Source organism: Manacus candei, unplaced genomic scaffold, assembly GCF_025592945.1.
Source record: "Manacus candei isolate 608988 ecotype Guabito, Panama unplaced genomic scaffold, ASM2559294v1 h1tg000023l, whole genome shotgun sequence".
NCBI classification, from domain to species: Eukaryota; Metazoa; Chordata; class Aves; order Passeriformes; family Pipridae; genus Manacus; species Manacus candei.
In genome coordinates this window covers 7,241,734-7,260,337 of record NW_026138071.1, presented here as the reverse complement: position 1 = coordinate 7,260,337, position 18,604 = coordinate 7,241,734, and the positions used below count along the sequence as shown (strand labels likewise).

General features: G+C 62.2%; 1 protein-coding gene across 7 annotated transcripts in view; it reads left to right on the top strand.

Moving 5' to 3' along the window:
• Window positions 1–560: 560 nt before the first annotated feature.
• TNS1 (tensin 1) overlaps window positions 561–18,604 on the top strand; it is a 69,308-nt gene continuing 51,264 nt past the window's right edge. For 2 of the 7 annotated variants that reach the window (XM_051786909.1, XM_051786907.1), the window contains exons 1-3: window positions 561–685; window positions 7,340–7,454; window positions 8,619–8,656. In XM_051786909.1, coding sequence (XP_051642869.1) covers window positions 590–685; window positions 7,340–7,454; window positions 8,619–8,656 — 249 coding nt within the window. In that variant the 5' untranslated portion in view covers window positions 561–589. Of the gene's footprint in view, window positions 686–3,710; window positions 3,759–7,339; window positions 7,455–8,618; window positions 8,657–15,292; window positions 15,907–18,604 lie in introns of those variants that run through there. The other 5 variants (XM_051786917.1, XM_051786911.1, XM_051786915.1 and 2 more) reach the window with 3 other exon arrangements.

Here is an 18,604-nt window from a genome sequence, read left to right as displayed (position 1 = left end):
GGGAAACTGAGGCAGGGGCGGAGCGGGGATAGTGGATTGCGCCGCTATCGAATCCAGGGTGTCCGACCTCCTCCATCCCCAAACCTGAGGGCTCTGGAGCGGGGGACACTGTTAGGGTCTGGCATTCACCCCAGCGGATGCCGTGCTCGGAGGACAGGCGGGTGAGTCCCGGGGGTGCCAAGCCCCGAGCCCCGTGTGCGGGCGAAGGAGAGGGAGGAGGAGGAAGAGAAGGAGGAGTGGGAGGAGGGGAGGAGGGGGAGCGTGTCGGAGCTGGCTCCCACCCAAGCACTGCAGGACAGGGGCGGGCACGGTGCTCCCTGCCTGGCTGCCAACGCGCAGGCGACGCTGGGGGACCGGCGGGGGGGACCGGGCCCGGTGGGACCGCAGCCCCCCAGCACATCACCGTCGCACAGCCCCGTGCCCGCGCCCGGACACCTCCGGGCCACTGCCCGGACACCGGAGCTTGTTGCGGCCGGTGGGGGGGGGGGACGGGGACAGGGCTGGGTTCGACAGCCCCCCCGAGCGTGCCCTGGGCAGGGGTCGGCCCCTGCACCCTCCCCCCGCCAGGTGAGCCCCGGGCAGGGGCACCATGACCCGGCTGAACTGGTGCTTTGCCACCTTGGTTGGCTGGGGGAAGTCCTTGGTGTCCTGCCTCCTGCCCCTCCGCGCCCGTCGCCGCCGGGAGGTAAGCGGGCACCGCCGGTCACGGAGTTAGGGTTAGGGGCTGCGGGGGACACGGGGCTGGGGCGGGGTCCGGGGACTGCGGGGGGTGGGGGTACGGGCTGCCGCTGGCCCTGCCTGCTGCGGGCAGCGGAGGGTTAAACCCTGCATATGCATGCTAGGTGCAGGGCATGTCCTTTGTCTCTCCTTGTGCCCCCCCCCAGCGTGCCACTGAGACCCTCGCTTCCCATAACCCACACCCGCGGGCCCCTGCAATGCCTGACTGGAGGGGATCTGCTGTACAGCCTTTCATGCAAAGGGATCTGCTGGGATCCCTGTGCCCTTACAGAGAGAACATGTAGGCAGGGGGTGTCCCTGTGTCCCTACTGAATCCACAGTGGGGGCACTGTGCCCCATGGGAGGGCACCCTGAAGCCCATAAAACACCTAGCACGAGAGATCCCTGTGCCCATAAAGTGCCCAGTGTGGGGGATCTCTGTACCTGTAAGCACTTGGTACTGGAGAACATCATACTCATAAAGTACTCAGTCAGTGTGGGCTCCCTGTGCCCAAAAACGTGCCCAACATGAGGGGGCCCTGTGGGGTCACCTGGGTGTAGGTGTGCCCATCAGTACCTGGTGTGTGTGGTATCCATGTGCCAAAGGACTGCCCTGCATAGGGGATTCTCGTGCCCATGCAGCACCTGGTGTGGGGACTCATCCTGTTCTGCCACCCATGCTGTGGAAACTGAGGCAGGGAGGGGAGAAGCTGTTGGAGTGTGAGGACTCCCAATGCGCCACCCTCACTTGGTTCCTCAATCTTTGGGAAGCTGCCCTGTGCCTGGCGGAATGGCATGGGACACTCCAGCTGCACTGTGCCAGAAAAGCTGGTGCCAAAGCCACCACCAGGGCAGTGTCTGGGGGAGTCACTGCAGGCTGGTGACAGTCCAGTATGTGCCAGGGTAGGCACCCAGCCTGGAGGAGAGAGAGGCCTCTGGCTGCTTGGGGACACCAGCGTGTGTCAGGAACGCAGGATCGTGAGCTGATGGGAGTACAGGGGGATACTCAGGGCTATGGGTGGGTGGGAGGCACTGGTGAGGTGTAGGGTGGTGGTTGTGCAGTCCCATGCCCATCCCTGTGTCCGTGTGTCCTTGATGTGGGTATGAGAACAGGGACTCATGGGGGGCTGTAACACACATGTATGCTTGTGCATGTGTGTTCACAAGCATGCAGACGGGGCTAAGGTGAGAGTGAACTGTAGCTGACGTGGGTGTGGGTGCATAGCAGGTGTCTGGGGGGCTGTTGTGGGGTGTGTGTCCTCTAGCACGTGTGTGTGTGCTGGGGGCAGTAGCAGTGAGGCTTTACATTCGTGTGAGCTGTTAGAGGGGTGTTCCCCAGTCCTTCCTGTGCCAACAGGCACCTACACACATGGAGGCCCACCCACCACATGTGGTATGGGCTATGTGTGTGGTGTACTTGAGTGTGCCCTAGCATGTACATAGGGGTGTGTGTGATGTGTGTGTATGCCCTGTGCACCCAAGGGCAGCGTGGGGACAGCTCTGCTGGAAGTGGGTGTGGGGGCCTTGGGGACAGGATGACCCCAGGAGGGGGGACACAGAGAAGTCCTGCCAAGGCTGGCCCTGCACTGGGAGTACCTGCCTGCACCAGTAGTACCCATGAGGGGTCCCTGTGCTAAGTGCCCCTGTCTGCATCTCCCTGCTGAGAAAACGATCCTTAAATGATGCTTACGAGCAGTGTCCCTGCAGCCACTCTGCCCCTGTCCCATGACCCTTGTCCCCGCCCTTCTGAGGGGCCTGGGATTGTCCTGGCAGTGAATGGGAGGAGATGATTTATGGGGGGGGTGTGGGGACACTCCTCTCCACTGGGGTTTTTATTTGTGGGCAGTAACAAGGCTGATTAATGAGGGCTGTAATGATGGGGTGGGGTGCGCATGGATGGCGCTCCCTGCTTGTTTGGTGCTGTGAGTAGGATCGGTCCTCACAGCCTCCCTCTGCCCCTAGCTGGCATGGAGGGGTAGGAGGTGCTGTCCCCTACTTCTCCCCTGTCCCAGCTGTCACATCTCCACAGGGGTTCCTCGAGTACGGGGTGGGCAGGAAGGCACAGCAAAGTAGGGTAGAGGTGGAGGGCATGGGATAGGGGAGGGGATGCTGTGTTTTGAGGGGGTCAGATGCAATCCCAGTCTCTGGGGAGGGCAGCCCCCTTGTCCCGCTCTGCCCTTTCTCTCTGAGCTGGTGGCTGTATGTAGCATACAGATGGGAAACTGAGGCACAGGGAGGGGGGGCATTATAGTGCCCACGTCCCCTCCATGTCCAGATCCCTGTGTTAGCGGTGGCTTGTCCTGCCCGGCGTGTCCTTCCCCCTGGCACGTCCTGCACCCTGACTCACACCCTCATGGTCACGGCCAGCTGAGCACAAGTTTCCAGGCTGGAGCCAGAGTCCGTGCTGGTGGAGAGAGAGGGGGGACCGTGTGCCACCCGGCTAAGCCCCCCAGGAGGGGCTGGAGCATCCCCCTGCCAAATCCATCCCTGTCAGGGCTGCGGACTGCCAAGCTGCTCTCCGTCCCGCCTGGAGGTTGTCTCCCCTCGCTGAGGCCCCCCAGCTCCGCGCATGGATGTCCGCCGATCCCTCCCCGTCTCCCATCCCGGGACCACCCAGGGGACACGGCTGGGGATGAGAATGGGGGGGGTACATCCCGCCGCAGGACCCGCTGGAGGCCGGAGAAGGGAGGGGGGTGACGTGGGTGGCGGGTGTCCCTCGGTCAGCGGAGGAAATGGATCCCAAATGTGTGTGAGTGGGGGAGAAGGGGGCCTGGGACACGCACAGCCCCATTCCGGCCCCCCCCAGTCCCGCAACCTTTCTGCTGGCGTTGGTGGGGGGTCCTGATCGCCCCCGGGCCAACTCTTTTGGGGCGCTGCGGGGGTCCGGGGGGTGGTTTGCCGCCCCCGTTCTCCCCCCGGCCGGAGGGGCGGTGTGGGGCCGGGGCGGGGCGGGCGGGCGGAGCGAGGGGCCGGGGGGCTCGGCCGGCCGGGGCCGCGCCGCGGGCAGCATGACCGGGCTGTGCCTCTCCTGCCTGCTCTGGGTACGGCCCGCACCGGGGGGCACCGAGGGGCGCCGGGGGGAGCAGGACAGCAGCGCGGCGGGGTCTCGGCGCCGGGGTCCCGGAGCGGGGCTGGTCCCGGTTGCTGGCGGTGGATGGGACTGGATGCGAGGGGAGCGGCACCGAGCGGGGGCGTTTGCACCGGGACGAGTGGACTGGGAGCAGGGGGAACGGGCAGGACTGGACCGGGACCGGGACCGAGCGGAGACCGGCAGGGACGGCCGGACATCGGGGTGGGGCTGGGAGGACCGGACCGGGAGAGGGGCCAGGAGGAGCCCCGGGGACTGTGGAGTGCGGGGCGAGACCCAGCCTGGGAGAGCGGCGGCGGTGGGCAGCGGGCTGGGGGGTGCACGAAGGGGGGACCGGGATGGGATGCGGGACAGGGACACCGGGCTGTGGGAGGGTCTGTGGAAGGGTTGTGGGGTTGGAGAGGGTGGGGGGCTGATCCCCCACGACGCCCAGCCTGCGTTACTGGCCGGGGGCCCGGCCATTCCCCGGGGCAGAGGCTCTGCTACCCCGCTGAAGCGGATGGAAACTGGGAAAACCGGGAGAATCCAGTTATTTCTGGGGTTTTGGGACTCTGCATCCTCTCCAATCACCGAGGCAAGCTGGGCCCCACGACCCAGCGGGGTGTAAAGCGCTGGGTGGACCTGAGCCTACAGGGTTGGACCCAGGTGTCCTGATGCCCCCCACCCACTCTGGCTTTGCAGCCTCAGTGGAACTGGGTGTCCCAGGTCCCCCCCAGTCACTGCACTTCTCTGCAGTGTTGGGCAATGAACCCAGGCCTTCCAGCTCCTTATTAATTTGGCATCTCTAACCGGTGCCTCTTCCAGCCTAGGACACCTGGCTCCCCTTCCAGCCTCCTTGGGTCTGCGTGTTGGGGGACCTGTGGCCAGGGATGCCTTTGCATCCCCACCCCTGCACAGTGTAGGTGCTTGGACCCTGGAGGTGGGTACCCATTACTGGGTACCCAGGTGACATTCCCGAGAAGTCCTGCAGCCCCATCCCCTGCATCCCCCCAACAGTTCCCAGCCTTGGGGCCAAGGAGGCTAACAGGGATCCTTCCAGTATGGAGCTGGGGCAGGTTTGTTTTGTGGGATGGGCTGGTTCCCTGGCTGGCACTGGGTGGGCAGGGTGCCTCTCCAGCAGCAGGGGGGTGGGGAGTGCAAAGCTGGGTGCTGCATCGACATCCCCTCCAGCATGGTGATTGTGTTGGCAACAAGACAAGCAGAAGGGGCTCTGCAGGGGTGGGAATCGAAGGGTCAGCTCTTTCCCTAGTGAGGATAATTGCTGTTAATGAAGCAGGCCCATGGGGACCAGAGCAGAGTGGGGGCTATGTGCATAGGAGACGCATTGGCATCCCTGGGCATCCCATCGGAACCTTGGGAGTGGGGGGCAAGGCCTCTTCCCGGGGCACCCTGCAGCAATGATGCTGCTTTGCATATGCAAACGAGCTCATGGCATCATTAGGCCTCACTGTCACCCAGCAACTGCGGCGTGGGAGCCCCTGGCCCAGGGGAGCTTTTCCCATAGCTGCTGGGTGGGTGACGACACGCCTGGGCACACGCATGTGTGTGTGTGTACACCTGGCCTTCTGTGCCCCTTAGGGTGGCACTAGCTCTGGGGGCTGCTGAGGGACCACCAGTGAGTGGCCCTGTTGGAGCAAGTGCCCAGGGAAGAGGGCCTTGCACATACGTGAACAAACCTGTGCGAGTGTGCACACGATGGCACATGGATCTGCGTATGGAAATACGGAAATCTGCCCATGCAGCTGCTGCTGCTGCTGTGTCTGGTGGGGAACTGCACTCTTGCACACGTTTGCACACTCTTACACGCTCGTAGGTGTGTGTATGGATGCAGTGCCATGACACATACACCATGTGTCACATGCACAGCACCTTCACAGCCCCCAGGGTGTGTGCACACATGTGGGTGTAACACATACAGGGCTTGTCTGCCTGTCCATGTGTGCACTGGGGAAACTGAGGCACGGAGGTTTGTGAGGAGGCATCTGGCACCCCAGCGCTTTGGCACTGCCCCTCTTGGCTCTGGTGCAGTGGGCTGGAGGAGAGCAGGGCGCCCGGGCAAGGGGGGGCCGCTGGGCCTCTGCTTAATCTCATTAGTCTTGGCATGAAAAGGCGGATTTACAGGGACTCATGTCTTCATCTGGCAGTGGGTGGGTGGGCAGGGTTGGCGTGCTGCCAGGGGGTGCTCCCCCTGAAAACAGTCAAGTGGGAGGCCGGGAGGGGCACTGGCTGCCTGCAGCTGTGCCAGACCCCCCTCCCCTCCTGCCCTCAGCCCCTATGCGTGAACACACACATGCATGCACACACATCCTGGCACCTGCACACAGTTGGATCCATCCTGCACTCAGTCACACTCATGGCATTGGCTTCCCTTTGCTGTGGGCTCTGCCAGGCAGGGTGGGCACAACTGCTCACACTCAGGGGGCTCTGCACCCCCTTTACACCCTGGCACGAGACACTCCAGCACATGCTGCCTGGCGTGTACTCCAAAACACAGCATGACAGTGAGACACCCCCTGTGTGGGCCCCCTTCTGGCAGCACCCACATGTACCTGGGTGTGCACATGCATGTTTATGCACATATCTGCATACTCAAACACATCCATGAAAATATATCCATGCATGGACATATTTATATATGGGCATTCGCATGTGCTCATGTGCACATGAGTTTGCACGTGAATATGTGCGTACAAGCATCTTCACCACCTATGTGTGCAGACATACACACTTGTGCTCACAGAAATGCTTGTGCACAGCACGTATTCACAGGGACACACGGAGATGTACCGACATGCAGGGAGACACGTGTGCACACGTCTGTGCACATGCACACACACATGTATATGCACACCTACACACATGTATGCGCACACACACACCCCTATGACACATGCACACACGTATGTGCACGTACACACATGTGCACATCCCCGTGCACACACGTGTACGTACACACAGAGATGTGTCTGTACACATGTGCACACACATAGACATCTGTGCATACACACACACTGCACACACATGCCTGTGCACACACAGTGCACACACACACACTGCACATACACACATAGGTACATATACACACACACTCACATACACATATACACATACACATACTGCACACACACACTGTACACACACTGTACACACACACACAGACTGTAGACACAGAGACTGTACACACACAGACTGTACACACAGAGGCTGTACAGACACACACACACAAACACACGTACACACGTACACACACACACGTGTACACACACACACAAACACACGTGTACACACACACAAACACACGTGTACACACACACACACACACACGGGCACGCACCGCCAGGGGGCGGCAGAGACTATTTAAAGGGGCCACCGCAGTGTCCCCCCTCTCCCAGGGCACGAGCCTTGGCCCCCCGCCCCACGCATCCCGGCCGGGTGGAGATCGACCCCTGCCCAGGGGAAACAGGCAGGGCAGAGCTCAGTACCTGGGTCTTGGTGCCTCTTTGTTCCCACTGACGAAGCCCCATGTCCCCCCAGCCCGAGGACCTGGAAGCCCCTCCAGCACACACCTTCAAGATGACGAGCTTCAAGAAGGTGAAGGCATGCGGGATCTGCCGGCAGGCCATCACGCGCCAGGGCAGCACCTGCCGAGGTGAGCCGGGAGCGTGGGCACATACGTGTGCAAAGTGACATGCCAGGGGGTCAGGACATCAGGGGTGTGTGTGCTGCCTGTGTGCACAGCTACGTGCACGAGGATGTGAAGGTGGAACATGTGCCTGTGCCAACCTGTGTGCACATGTGTGCATGTATGTGCAAGAGTACGTGTGGTGCCTTTGCAGGCGGGAAGGCGGCTGGGAGGCAAGGGTGGCCCATGGAGCCACTTAGATGTCACACATGTATGTGGCCATATGTCAGCTGCATGCATGTCCAGTGAGTGTGCAACTGCCACCAGATGTGGGTCTGTGTGCATGTGTGAGTGCTCACCCCCTCAGCTGTGCTGGCGGCCCGTGGCACCCAGTGGCTCACAGGCGGGGCTGCGGGCCCTCGCACGTGTGTGGTGTCGTCGAGCCCCGTGCGAGGGGCGGACGGAGGAAATGGGAACAATGCGGCTTCCTGTGCTGCAGGAAACAGCCCCAAGAGGGGACAGTGCCTGGGGTGCGGCCATGGCCTGGGTCATGTTGCATGGGGACCTTCATGTCTCCAGGGGATGGGACACGTGGCTTTTCAGGGCTGCCCAGGCACCACAGTGGTGCCTTGTATAAGCGTGTGTCCCCAGCAGCAGCAAACACACACCTGCACTGCCTGTGTGCATGTGTTCTCTCCACGGGGCGTGGATGTGAGCGTGCAACGTCAGTGCATGGGAAGCAGGGAGGGGGCACAGGCACTGGCAGCACCCCTGTGGTGCTCTTGTACGTGCTGGTGTACGTGTGAAGTCTGTGCATGGTCTCCCTCTGTGCCATTAACCCCTGGGCTCTGGGGCTTGCACATATGCACACTCATTGGCATGTTGGCACGGGGGGATGGCTTGTGTGCCCATGGGTGTGTGCCCGAGTGCCGCATCCTGTGTGCACGTGGTGCTGCGCCATGCTGGTGCCACCCATGCTGTGCCCAGAATGTGTGCACAGGTGTGCAAGGTGTGAGTATCCCTGTGAGCGTGTTCATGTCCCAGCAGCTCGTGTGCAATGCCAAGGTGCACTCTGTCCTGCAGCATGGAGTGCTACCTTCCTCCTGCCCTGTATGTGAGGTGCCCACAGGCTGCCCCATGGCAGTGCTTCCTCTCCTGTTCCCACTAACCACTCCCCTCTCCCTCCCACAGGCTGCAAGCTCTCCTGCCACACCAAGTGCCAAGCTAAGGTAAGGCCAGTGCCCTGAGGTGCACCTCTCCCCAGCTGAAGGGGTATGGGGGACTCGGAGAGGTAATGCCATGGTCTGTGCCAACTGACCCCATCGGATGGGCACCCAGATGGGCTGGTGACTGTGGGATGGTCATGGTGGCACTGGTGTCATTGGTGGGTGAGGCTGGCAGTGCCATTCTGCTGCCTGGCCCGTGATGGCACGTGCGTGTCTGTGTATGAGGCTGGGTTTTAGGGTGCAGCCCTTCTGAGAAAGGGCCAGCAGGGATCCGTGCCCCAGTGCCTGGAGCGGGGTGCCCTTTGCCAGGGTGAGTGCTGCTGCACGTGGGTGCCATGCGCCGCAACCAAGCACTGCCAGCAGCACACACACAGGCTGAGAATCTCTCCTGATACCCAGCCGGGGGCGGATCTTGCTGGCAGAAGGCAGAGGAGCCAAGGATGCCCGGTAGTGTCTGTTGGTCCAACTGCTGCGCCGGCGGCGGAGGGGGACCCTACAGCAACCCAGGTTCTCCAGGGAGCTGGAGGTGGGCACAGTGCCCACCATGGTGCTGCCGGGGCAGGGGAGGCTGCGCGTTCCTGAATCCCTGGGGAGGCATGTGTGCCAGCTGTCTCTGGGGCTGGCATCTTGGGCGGGAAGAGGCTGGCATGCCCCGGGCAGACAGCGTAGGCTGGGACATGCCTCTGCCCGTGCCTGTGCCTGTGCCCGGCTGGGCAGGGAGGGAGAGGAAAAGTGGGGGCTGTGCCAGGGGCCAAGCACACATTGGGCTTTGCAGGGTGCCACGGTATGGGTGGTGGTGCAGGGCAGGCGCTGGGAGCAGCCCTGGCACCGAGCCCTGGCTGGGGTGTTGGGGGAGGTGGGGGCTGTGGGGTATCCTGGGGTCAGCCCGGCATCCTGGGCTCAGAGCAGGCAGGGCAAAGGTGGGTGGGAGGCTCGGCAGGTCTGTGCCAGCCCCAGGACCCTGTGTCAGCTCTGGGCCATCTCAGGACCCTGTGCCACCGTGGGAAGCATGTGCCAAAGATGCCAGAGGCTGACACCAGAGGAGGTGGCCTTGCTGGGGTGCTGTGGGGAGAGGTGAGAGGGACGTGTGGTGAGGGCATGCCCGCAATACAGCAGGCGGTGGCAGGGAGCATCTGCCAGTGGTTTCCAGGCAGGAGGGAGTGTCGGGAAGCGTATGTATCTGGGTGTGCACCCGGTGGGGATTCTCTGATGTCTGAGAGGGGGTTGTGCACCAAGAGGGGGTTTATGCCAGGGTCCCAGCATCTGGACAGCCTGTGCGCAGGAGCAGCCCATGGCTCACTTCCGCGGCCGGCTGTATTTCATTAGCCTCCATCACCCTTCCCACGCTCGCTGGAAGCTGGAGCCCCCTCGGTGGGGCCAGCTAGCTGAGGGTGTGCTGCTGGGGGGGAGTGTGCATGGGGCCAGGGCCAGGGGCCTTCTGCAGAGCTCCTTTGGGCCAGCGCCCAGGGAGGGGCTCCTCCGGCCGGGCAAGTGGCCAGCTGACTCACAGGCCGGCTTGTTATCGTAGGGTCTCTGGGGAGGGTGCGTGTGGGGAGGGGGCTTGGCATGGAGCAAAAACGGCCTCTTGTATACCTGAAGTCCCTCATGTTTAACTCCTGCACCTCCAGGATACTTTGGAGAGGGAAGATGGATTCAACCCCAAAGTGCTGGCAGCTTCACCCCACAATGCTTCCTTTTCCTGACCTGGATATGCTGCTGGTGTCCCCCAGCTCTGGTGTCTCCTGGCCCTGGAATCTGCCCCACCATGCTATTGGCAGTGTCTTCTCCTTGATCCCCATATTTACCCCTTGGGACCTGCTCCAGCTCCTTGTTCTGCCCCCCAGCATGGCTGGCTGCCGGTTATCTGCCTCCTGGCCCAGCCTGGGGGAAAGCCCCCACTTACAAACCTGAAATGGACTGGATATGGGGGAGGTGGGGAGAGGGGAGAGATGGGAGTGTGGGTGGGGTGTGAAGGGTTGTACTGGAGGTGACTAGTCTGGGGTTGCCAGGGGGTACCTTAAGTGTGATGGAGATATGGGGCGGGGAGCACTGGGGTGTATGTGGGGACACCATGGAGATTTTCAGGTGCTAGTGAGTGCCATATCCCTGAGAAGGCAGTGAGCAGGCAGAGCTGTCCCAGGGTGGGAAGGGCCTGTGCCCTTGCAGTGACCTGTACCCCTGGGGTTTCCACCCTGCCCAGAGGACGCTGGGAGGACAGTGGTGGGACCCACTGCCCTGTGGTGGCAGTGATGCTGGCGGGATGCCCGCCTATGGGGGGGCTGGGACAGCCACACACACATCAGCTGGGGAGGCACGATGCTGTTCCCATGCCCATGTAAGGCCCTTCTTGCGCCTGGCGCCTCCGCTCAGGGATTTTTCCTTGCTTAGCAAACCTCCCTCCCTCTCTCTGAGAGGGACGGTCAAATGGATGGACAATGTGATCCCACACAGCCTGCCCCCCTTCCCTCCCTCCTTGCATCGAAACTGCCTGCTCAAAGCAAGGGGGGTGTAACTTCCTTTGAAAAGTGGGGAAACTGAGTCATGCAGCCCTGCCTGGAGGTGGCTGGAGGCAGGGAACATGGTGTGGGGTGCAGTGCTTTCCGTGGCTGTGGTCAGGCGTGGGTGAGCCTACGTGTTGGCATGTGCTAGTAGTGGCACAGCCAGGATCTGGTGGTGACGCTGCTCTCCTGGCCAGGATGGAGGGATGAACCCGAATGTGCTCAGGGAAGTGGTGCCATGCAGGCGTGTCCCATATCAAGGGACGTCCTGTGGGTGTCCCCATCCCCTGGGATGCCCTTGCTCTGATTGCAGCTGGATTTTGCCATGATGCTGCTTGGAGAGTCTGAGAAAAGATGGGGGATGATCCTGCTCCCTGTAGCGGGAGCTGGCCCTATGACACATGGTTTGGCTGGGGAACAGGGAGTGCTCTGGTGTTTGGCTGCCGAATCGGCTGGCGATTGCTGGCGGTTGGTTCTGGGAAATGGCGCCTGTGCCAGCCCTGGAGCCTGGCGAGGCTCCAGCCTACCCTGCTCACCACACCAGGAACCACTGGTCCTAGGAGTGCCGGTCTGTGCCAAGGGGGGAAACTGAGGCACATCACTTAGCACAGGGCCAAGGGGTCTAGGGGCTGCCTTGTCCCCCAGTGTCTCTTCCTGGGGAACTGGCAGCATGCATTGGAGCCATGCCAGGCTGCTGGGCCTCGTGTGTGAGTACGTGTGTGTCTGTGCATGTGAACATGTGCATGTGACTGTGTGTGCATGATCGCGGGTGCTCACAGTTGCATGCACGAGCGCATGAGCTGCAGGGAAATGCATGTGCTTGCAAGACCATCCATCTGTGTGCACGTGTGCTCGCCCACAGGCAAGGAGTCACATGCATGTGCTCCCAGCTCAGTGCCATCCATCCCTGCTGGCCCCATGCCAGGCCTGGTTTGTTTTTCAAGTACCCCCTGTGATGGGACTCCAGGGGGGCGGGTTTGTCCATCATTAAACCAGGGGCTGGAGCAGGGCCAGGGCTGGGCAGCGAGGCATGTCCTGGACAGAGCAATCGCTCCCAGTGCCCGCAGTGTTGACGAGCCCTTGGTGGTGGGGGGAGGCAGAGTGTGTGGTAGTGGTGAAGGGGATGTACTACCCCTCAGCTGGTGCTGGGGATACCCCCTGCTTGTGAAGCAAGTCAGAAACAAGAGGGGAAACTGAGGCAGGCTTCTGAGCAGGCTTAACTTGCACTAGTGGGCACCCTGCAGCCATGCCATGGTCAAGGGTACAGGCAGTGTTGGGGGGCATGGCCAGGCGGTGTATTGCGGGCTCCTCGTGGCTGTGCCAGGAACAGGGACTGCAAGGAGGGGACATCCCTGTCCCAGCTGTGGCAGGCTCTTGCTATGGAACTTGTGGCTGTCTGGTCCCTGCTCATCACCCCAGCCACTCTGCCTCCTTCTGGTGCCGTGGAGGGGGTGACATACGGGTCACACAGGAGCTGCCCCTGCGGTCTCTCTCCCCCGATGCCCCGTTCAAAGCCATCTCCTCAGTGCTTTGGGACAGGTAATTAACAACACCCCCGTCTCCACAACAGTGGGGGGGGGAGGGAGGGAGGAGTAGTACAGGAATGTGTCCTTGACCCTGGCATGGGTTCAGCCAGGGTACTGGGACGGGGGGCTGTGAGGATCAGCCCTGCCCCAGTGCTGTGCCAGGTCGTGTTTATGCATCAGGTCCTGGAGGGGGTTCTGTTTTTTTTCCCCTCCCTCTTTCCTTTTTTCCCCTTCTTTACGTCACTGCCCAAATATTCGGCCTCTCAGCTCCTGTGGGGGGTCGGCTCGGCTGCTCAGAGGAGCTGGGGCCCTTCTCTGCGCCCTCCGGGTGCTGCAAAGGGAGGGTGGGCAGGGGAGATGGGATGCTGAGACTGGCCACACTCACTGCACTGGTGAGCACTGGCCAGAGCTGGTGTGGGAGGTGACAGCTGGGGTGGCAGAGACCACCAGCCTCCCTCCTCGGCAGCTCCCAGAGCTGCATCCAGCTTCCCAGAGCCCCGCCATGGTGGGAGGCAGGGTCCAGGCCTGCCTCGTTTCCCAATGATTTTTTCCTTTCCTAGACCACTTTGCACTCGCCATGGTCACCCCTCCTGGGACCTATCCTCGGAAGGGTGCTGGGACCCTGGGGACCCTCAGCTTCCTCCAAGGGAGCAGCACTGATCCCAAAACAACTGAAAGATCTGGCTCAAGAGAGGCTCTACTCCGCATGGCAGCTTCATCTCCTGTATGCTTTCATCTCCGGAGATGAGCCCCATCTGGGTTTCTGGTCCCCAGGTCTCCCTTCTTCTGCTGACACCTGTGGTGGTGATGCTCAAGAGTGTTTGTTTTGGGTTGTGGAGGAGCTGGTTTACGTGGGGGGTGGTTTGTCTGGGCGTCCTGGGAGGACCCTCTCACTGCAGCCAGTTTGCTGACTGCTGGACCTGCTCCCACTGGCACTTTGACCCAATGGCTCTGGGAGGTATTTTGGTGGCTGGAGTTCAGAGATGTTGTCAGGAATTCTCTGGCTGTGTTCTGTGAGCGAGACACGTCATGTCCTCAGGGGACAGCTCCTGTCATTGCCCTCATGGGACAGGGACGTGCTATCAGTGCCCTTCGCTCACCCACTCATTTCCATCCTGTTCAGTTGCTGATACTTTCCCATCTGGCCCTAGCTCTTCTGCTGTTGGTGTTTCCCAGGGCCTGGGAGCCATCCTGTGGCTGCCCCCCAAGGAACTGGGGCTCTGGGATCTGTGCAGGGATCTGTGCTGGAGCTGAGCTGGAGTCTGGAGCTGAGCTGGAGTCTGGAGCTGTGTTCTGCTGGTGCAGGATGTTCATTGGCCCTCCATCCTAGTTGCAGCACTCCTCTCTTTTTGGGATACCTGCTTTTTGTGGGCTATTGTGCTGGTGGGACTTGTTTAGGGGTGTCAGTGGATCCTGGCCATGGGGTTTTGTCCCTAGAGTGGTGGCTGTTGGGATCTGGCCCTGTGCCCTTGGGTGCTGGGGAGGGCAGGGGTGCTGGGGAGGGCAGAGGTGCTGGTGCTTGCTTGGGAAGGGGGTGAGGAGATACTCTCCAGAGATGTTGGGGCTCTGGCACTTTGTCCTTGGCAGTGGGAAGGCTCCACAGTGCCTGTTGGTGTTCCCATCCCATGGCATTGTTGGGCTGCTGTGGAAACTGAGGCATGGAGGGGCTGGGAAGGATCTCCTGGACTCAGAGTGTACTCGCAGGGATGGGGCCCCTTACAGGAGTTTTGGAAGGTTCCAAAGGGAGAACTGTTTGCCAAAAACCCCTCCCTGGTGACTTTTGAGGGGGACAGCAAGGTAGGAGGGGTGTCGGGGTCCTTCACTGCTCCGGCAGAGCCAGCTCCAGCCTTTTGGCTGAGCCCACAGCTTGAGGACGGAAACGCAAACAGGAATGGGGAGGCGTTGGGTGAGAAAATGTCAACAGCACTGGGCCGGGTGCCTGGCTCGCTGCCTCCCTGGCCAGCTCGCCACTCTCTGGGCCACTGCTGGTGGGCTTCCCCTCTTTGCCCTGTGGTTTCCCGGCACTTGCATTTGAATACAGCAAGGCTGGGGCTGGGCTGCCCCAGGGACGGCCAGGGAGACCGGGGCACCATCCATAAACATGCAGCCCCTGAGGAGGAGGAGGAGGAGGAGGAAGAAGGAGGAAGGGAGACGGGAGGAAAGCCAGGGGGATGCTGGGCACACTCCAGGTTTGGGACAGGCAAGGGGGGACTGGCATGGCTCCACATGCTGAAGGACAGACGGGGCTTTTCCAGCATTTTGGCTTTGGTTTTTAGTTGAGAGATGGGCTGATAAATCTTCACGTCCTCCTCAACACTGGGGGTGCAGGACACCCGAGGACCATTAATTGGGCACTTTGTCCCACATGTGGCAGGGGGAGACCAAGTTGTGCCAGGGGGTGCCAGGCAGGCCCCAAGAAGGGCCCCACACACCGGTCCCTGCCACCCCCCCGCCAAGGGCACAGGGACGCCGGTGGCGTCACACGGGGTGATAAGGGCCCGACCCCGCTGCGCCCGCCGCCCGCCGTGGCCCCTCGGCACGGGGTGCGAGGAGTTTGCAGGGGGAGGTGGGGGAGGTGTGGGGGGTAATTTTTTTTGGGGGGGGGGTCGTCTGTCCAATTGCCGGCACCCCCGCCCCAGGGCCAGCCGCTCGAGTCAGGTTCCCGGTTGCCTTTAAGGGCGTTTTTAGGGGAGGCGAGGGGAGCGGTGCGGGGCCGGACTTGGAGCGCGCCGTGCAGCTGGGGAGAGAGGGAAGAGGAGAAGAAAGAGGGAGAAGAAGCGAGGGAAGGGAGGGGAGCGGTGGAAAAAGTCATCCGGGACACCCTTCCTCCCCAGGGCCGGGGCCGGCGCCCCCGGGCTCCCCAGCCCCCGGCCGCCCCGGGGCTGCGGAGGGGAGCGGGGAGCCGGCGGGACCCCCCTGCGCCCCTCCATCGCCGGGGTCCCGCTTGCGGGGAGCGAAACCCTTCGGCTCTCCCCCTCCTTCCCTCCCCTCCCTCCTCCCTCCCTCCTTCCTTCCTTCCTTCTCCAGGCTTGGCCCGGGGAGGGAGGGGGGCTCTGCCTGCAGTCTGCCTTCACGCCTGCCCGCCCGGGCGACGCCGGGCTCCCGCCTGCCCCCCCCGGCCCCTCCGGCCGCCCCCCGCGCCCCCCGGGCCAGGTGAGGCTGCGGTGCCGTCCCTCTCGGATGTAGGCAGGCGAGACCCCGGATGGATTTCGGGAGCGTCATGAACCAGGTACGGGGGGGCGGCGAGGGCACAGGGGTCCTCAGACCCCCGGGGCAGGAGGGGGGTGCTGCAGGCGGTGTCATCTCTCCAGGGGGCGGGGGCCACGCGTGATATCCGAGCGGTGATGGGGTGGCGCGTGGTTGGGGGGGTGCCGCCCCCCCGTGTTGGGGGGTCCGCAGTTGTCGGTCACCAGAGGGGGCCTGGGGGGGCCGGGGGTCCTTGGAAGAAGCGATGCGGTGCTCGCAGGGAGGATGATTTGGGGAGGGGGTGAGGACCGTTTTGCTGCCGGCTGGGACCTGTGAGCGGCTCCGGGGGGTCCGTGCCCCCCGTGCCCCTCTCCCCGCCTCGCTGGGGCCGGTGACTCTCAGGGTGCCCCCGACGGGGACACACAGGCGCTGGAGTTTGCGTCCCCCCCCCCTCCCCTGAAGTGCGTAGGGACACGTCCCCGGGGAGCGAGGGCTGCGCGGGAAACCGGGGTCCGCCCCCGGCACCCCGCTCCCGCCCCGCAGCCGAGGGGATGATGCTGGGCGCCTGTCACCCGGGCGGGGGGGGGCACGGTGGGGGCAGCCCCTGGGCCGGGACACCCTGGCAGCCCACGGGTTAACCCCCCTGCCCAGTCCCGCCGCGGAACCGTCAATGGTTAAACCCCGAGTTAATGAGTGGCGAGGTGTCGGCGGGTGCCAACCCCCCCGCGCCGCCCCCCCCGGCAGGGATCCCCGGCCCCTCGGCGCCGCCGGGCCCGCAGAGGGTTAACTCCGTCAGGGCAGGTCCCGGCGCAGATGTTTTTGGGCTGTGCTTCTGGGAGAGGAAACGGCCGAGCGAGGGAGGCATCAGCCCGCTTGGGTTTAAGGGGAAAACAAGAAAAAAAAAGAGAAGTGCTCCGTTCCCGGGCGCCTGAGCCCACTCAGCGCTGGCGTCAGCCCCAGTTGTGGGACCCGTGACCCCAGTGTGGGTGCTGGGACAGCTGGCAGGGACAGGAGGTTACAGTGGCTGCGCCCCCTGGGTATGTATGGCACCTCGGGTTGGGTGGTTTTGGGGGGCAACCAAGCGGGCACCTCTTGTACCCGCAGTGTGGTGGCACCGGGAGGACAACGTTTATCCTGCCTGGAGTCTGAAGCCACCCCCAGGGAAAGTGGATCTATAGAAAATGAGCCTCCAGCCTGCACCCTTTCTAACGAAGCCCCTTCATTAGTGATCTTGCTGTTTCAGGAAGAGCAGGGTGCTGCTTTGTGAGGCTGCTGCCCACCCTGGGGAGGGTGCTGAGTCTTGGGGCTTACTTTTGGGGTCCCGACTTGAGGGGTCCATTTGCTTCTGGCCCTGGGCCACTCTTCTGCTTTCTTTGCCACTATCTGGTCCCTGGCTTCTTGCAGCCCATCCCCAGGGCATCCCATCATAGTGCTGGCAGCCCCTGATCAGCGTTGGAGCTTCCCTACTGCATATTGGGACACAGGGAAAAGAACAGCCCCACAGTACAGTCCCTGGGGAGGAGGAAGTGGCTCCATCTCCACTTCCCCCTCCTATTCCCTCACCTCTTCAACACTACAGATGGGGAACACCAGTTTTGGAGGTGCTGCTCATCATTTCAGTTTCCTGGCAGCATATTCAGCTCTGTCCCACAGGGTGAGGACACAGCACTGACCCCATCTCCATCTGCTTTGGACCTTTCCCTCACGAGTGGGCTTGGTGCTGTGGGGACATAGATCTCTTGGAGCAGCCAAGGTTTATTTTGGCACCTTGACCACTCCTCCGACGTGGGTCACAGACGTGTGGGCACTGGCAGGTGCCCCGGATGCTTTAAGGCAGCCCAAAGCCTGCAGTAGGGTCTCTGTGCCCAGGAAAGGGGCTTGCCTGGTGTTTCACCAGCCTGGCAGAGGGGATCTGTGGGACAGGATCACACTGTGCTCAGGGTGGGGCACAGACTGCTGACAGTTCTGTGTGCTGGCCAATCCCACAGGAATGACCGTGCTCCAAGCAATCTCATGTCAGAATCCATGTGCTGATCAGTCTCATGTGAGAATCTGTGCACTGGCCAATCCTGTGCTGGAATCACTGTTCTGACCAATCCTGCATGGGAATCACTGCTCTTACCAGTCCTGCATGGGAATCACTGCTCTGACCAGTCAGCTGTCAGAATTGTCCATGTATTGACCAATCCTATGTATGCAGTAACTAATCCCATATAGGAATCCACGTGCTGGCCAATCCTGTGTGAGAATCCATGCACTTACCAGCCTCAGGTGAGAATCCAATTCCTGCCCAGTCCCATGTAAGAATCCATGCACTGACCAATCCAATGTAACAACCTGTTCATGGACCAGTCCTGGTGAACCCCCCTGCAGCAGAGTCTGTCCCAGGTGGTCCCACTGTTACTCTGTTGCCAGCCGGTCCCTGGTGCCAGACCTGCTCCCTGGCCAATCCTGCTGCCCAGTTTGGCTCTGGGGAGTTGATGAGGAGGTGGGGGGATCCCTGCACTCTCCTTTGGGGGATTCTGGTGCAGGGGGCCAGTGACCCCATGCTCTCCCTTAGGCTGGATGTAGGGTCCCCGCAGGACCGGGGTGAGGGGTGTCCCCACAGTGGGGTGGCAGCACCCATGAGTGGGTGCTGATGGCAGAGCAGGACAGAGCAGAGCAGGACAGGGCTGGGGCTGTGGGGCCAGAGCCAGGCAGGCGCGTGCTGGCCTGCGGGGCCGGATCCAGACCTGCTGCCT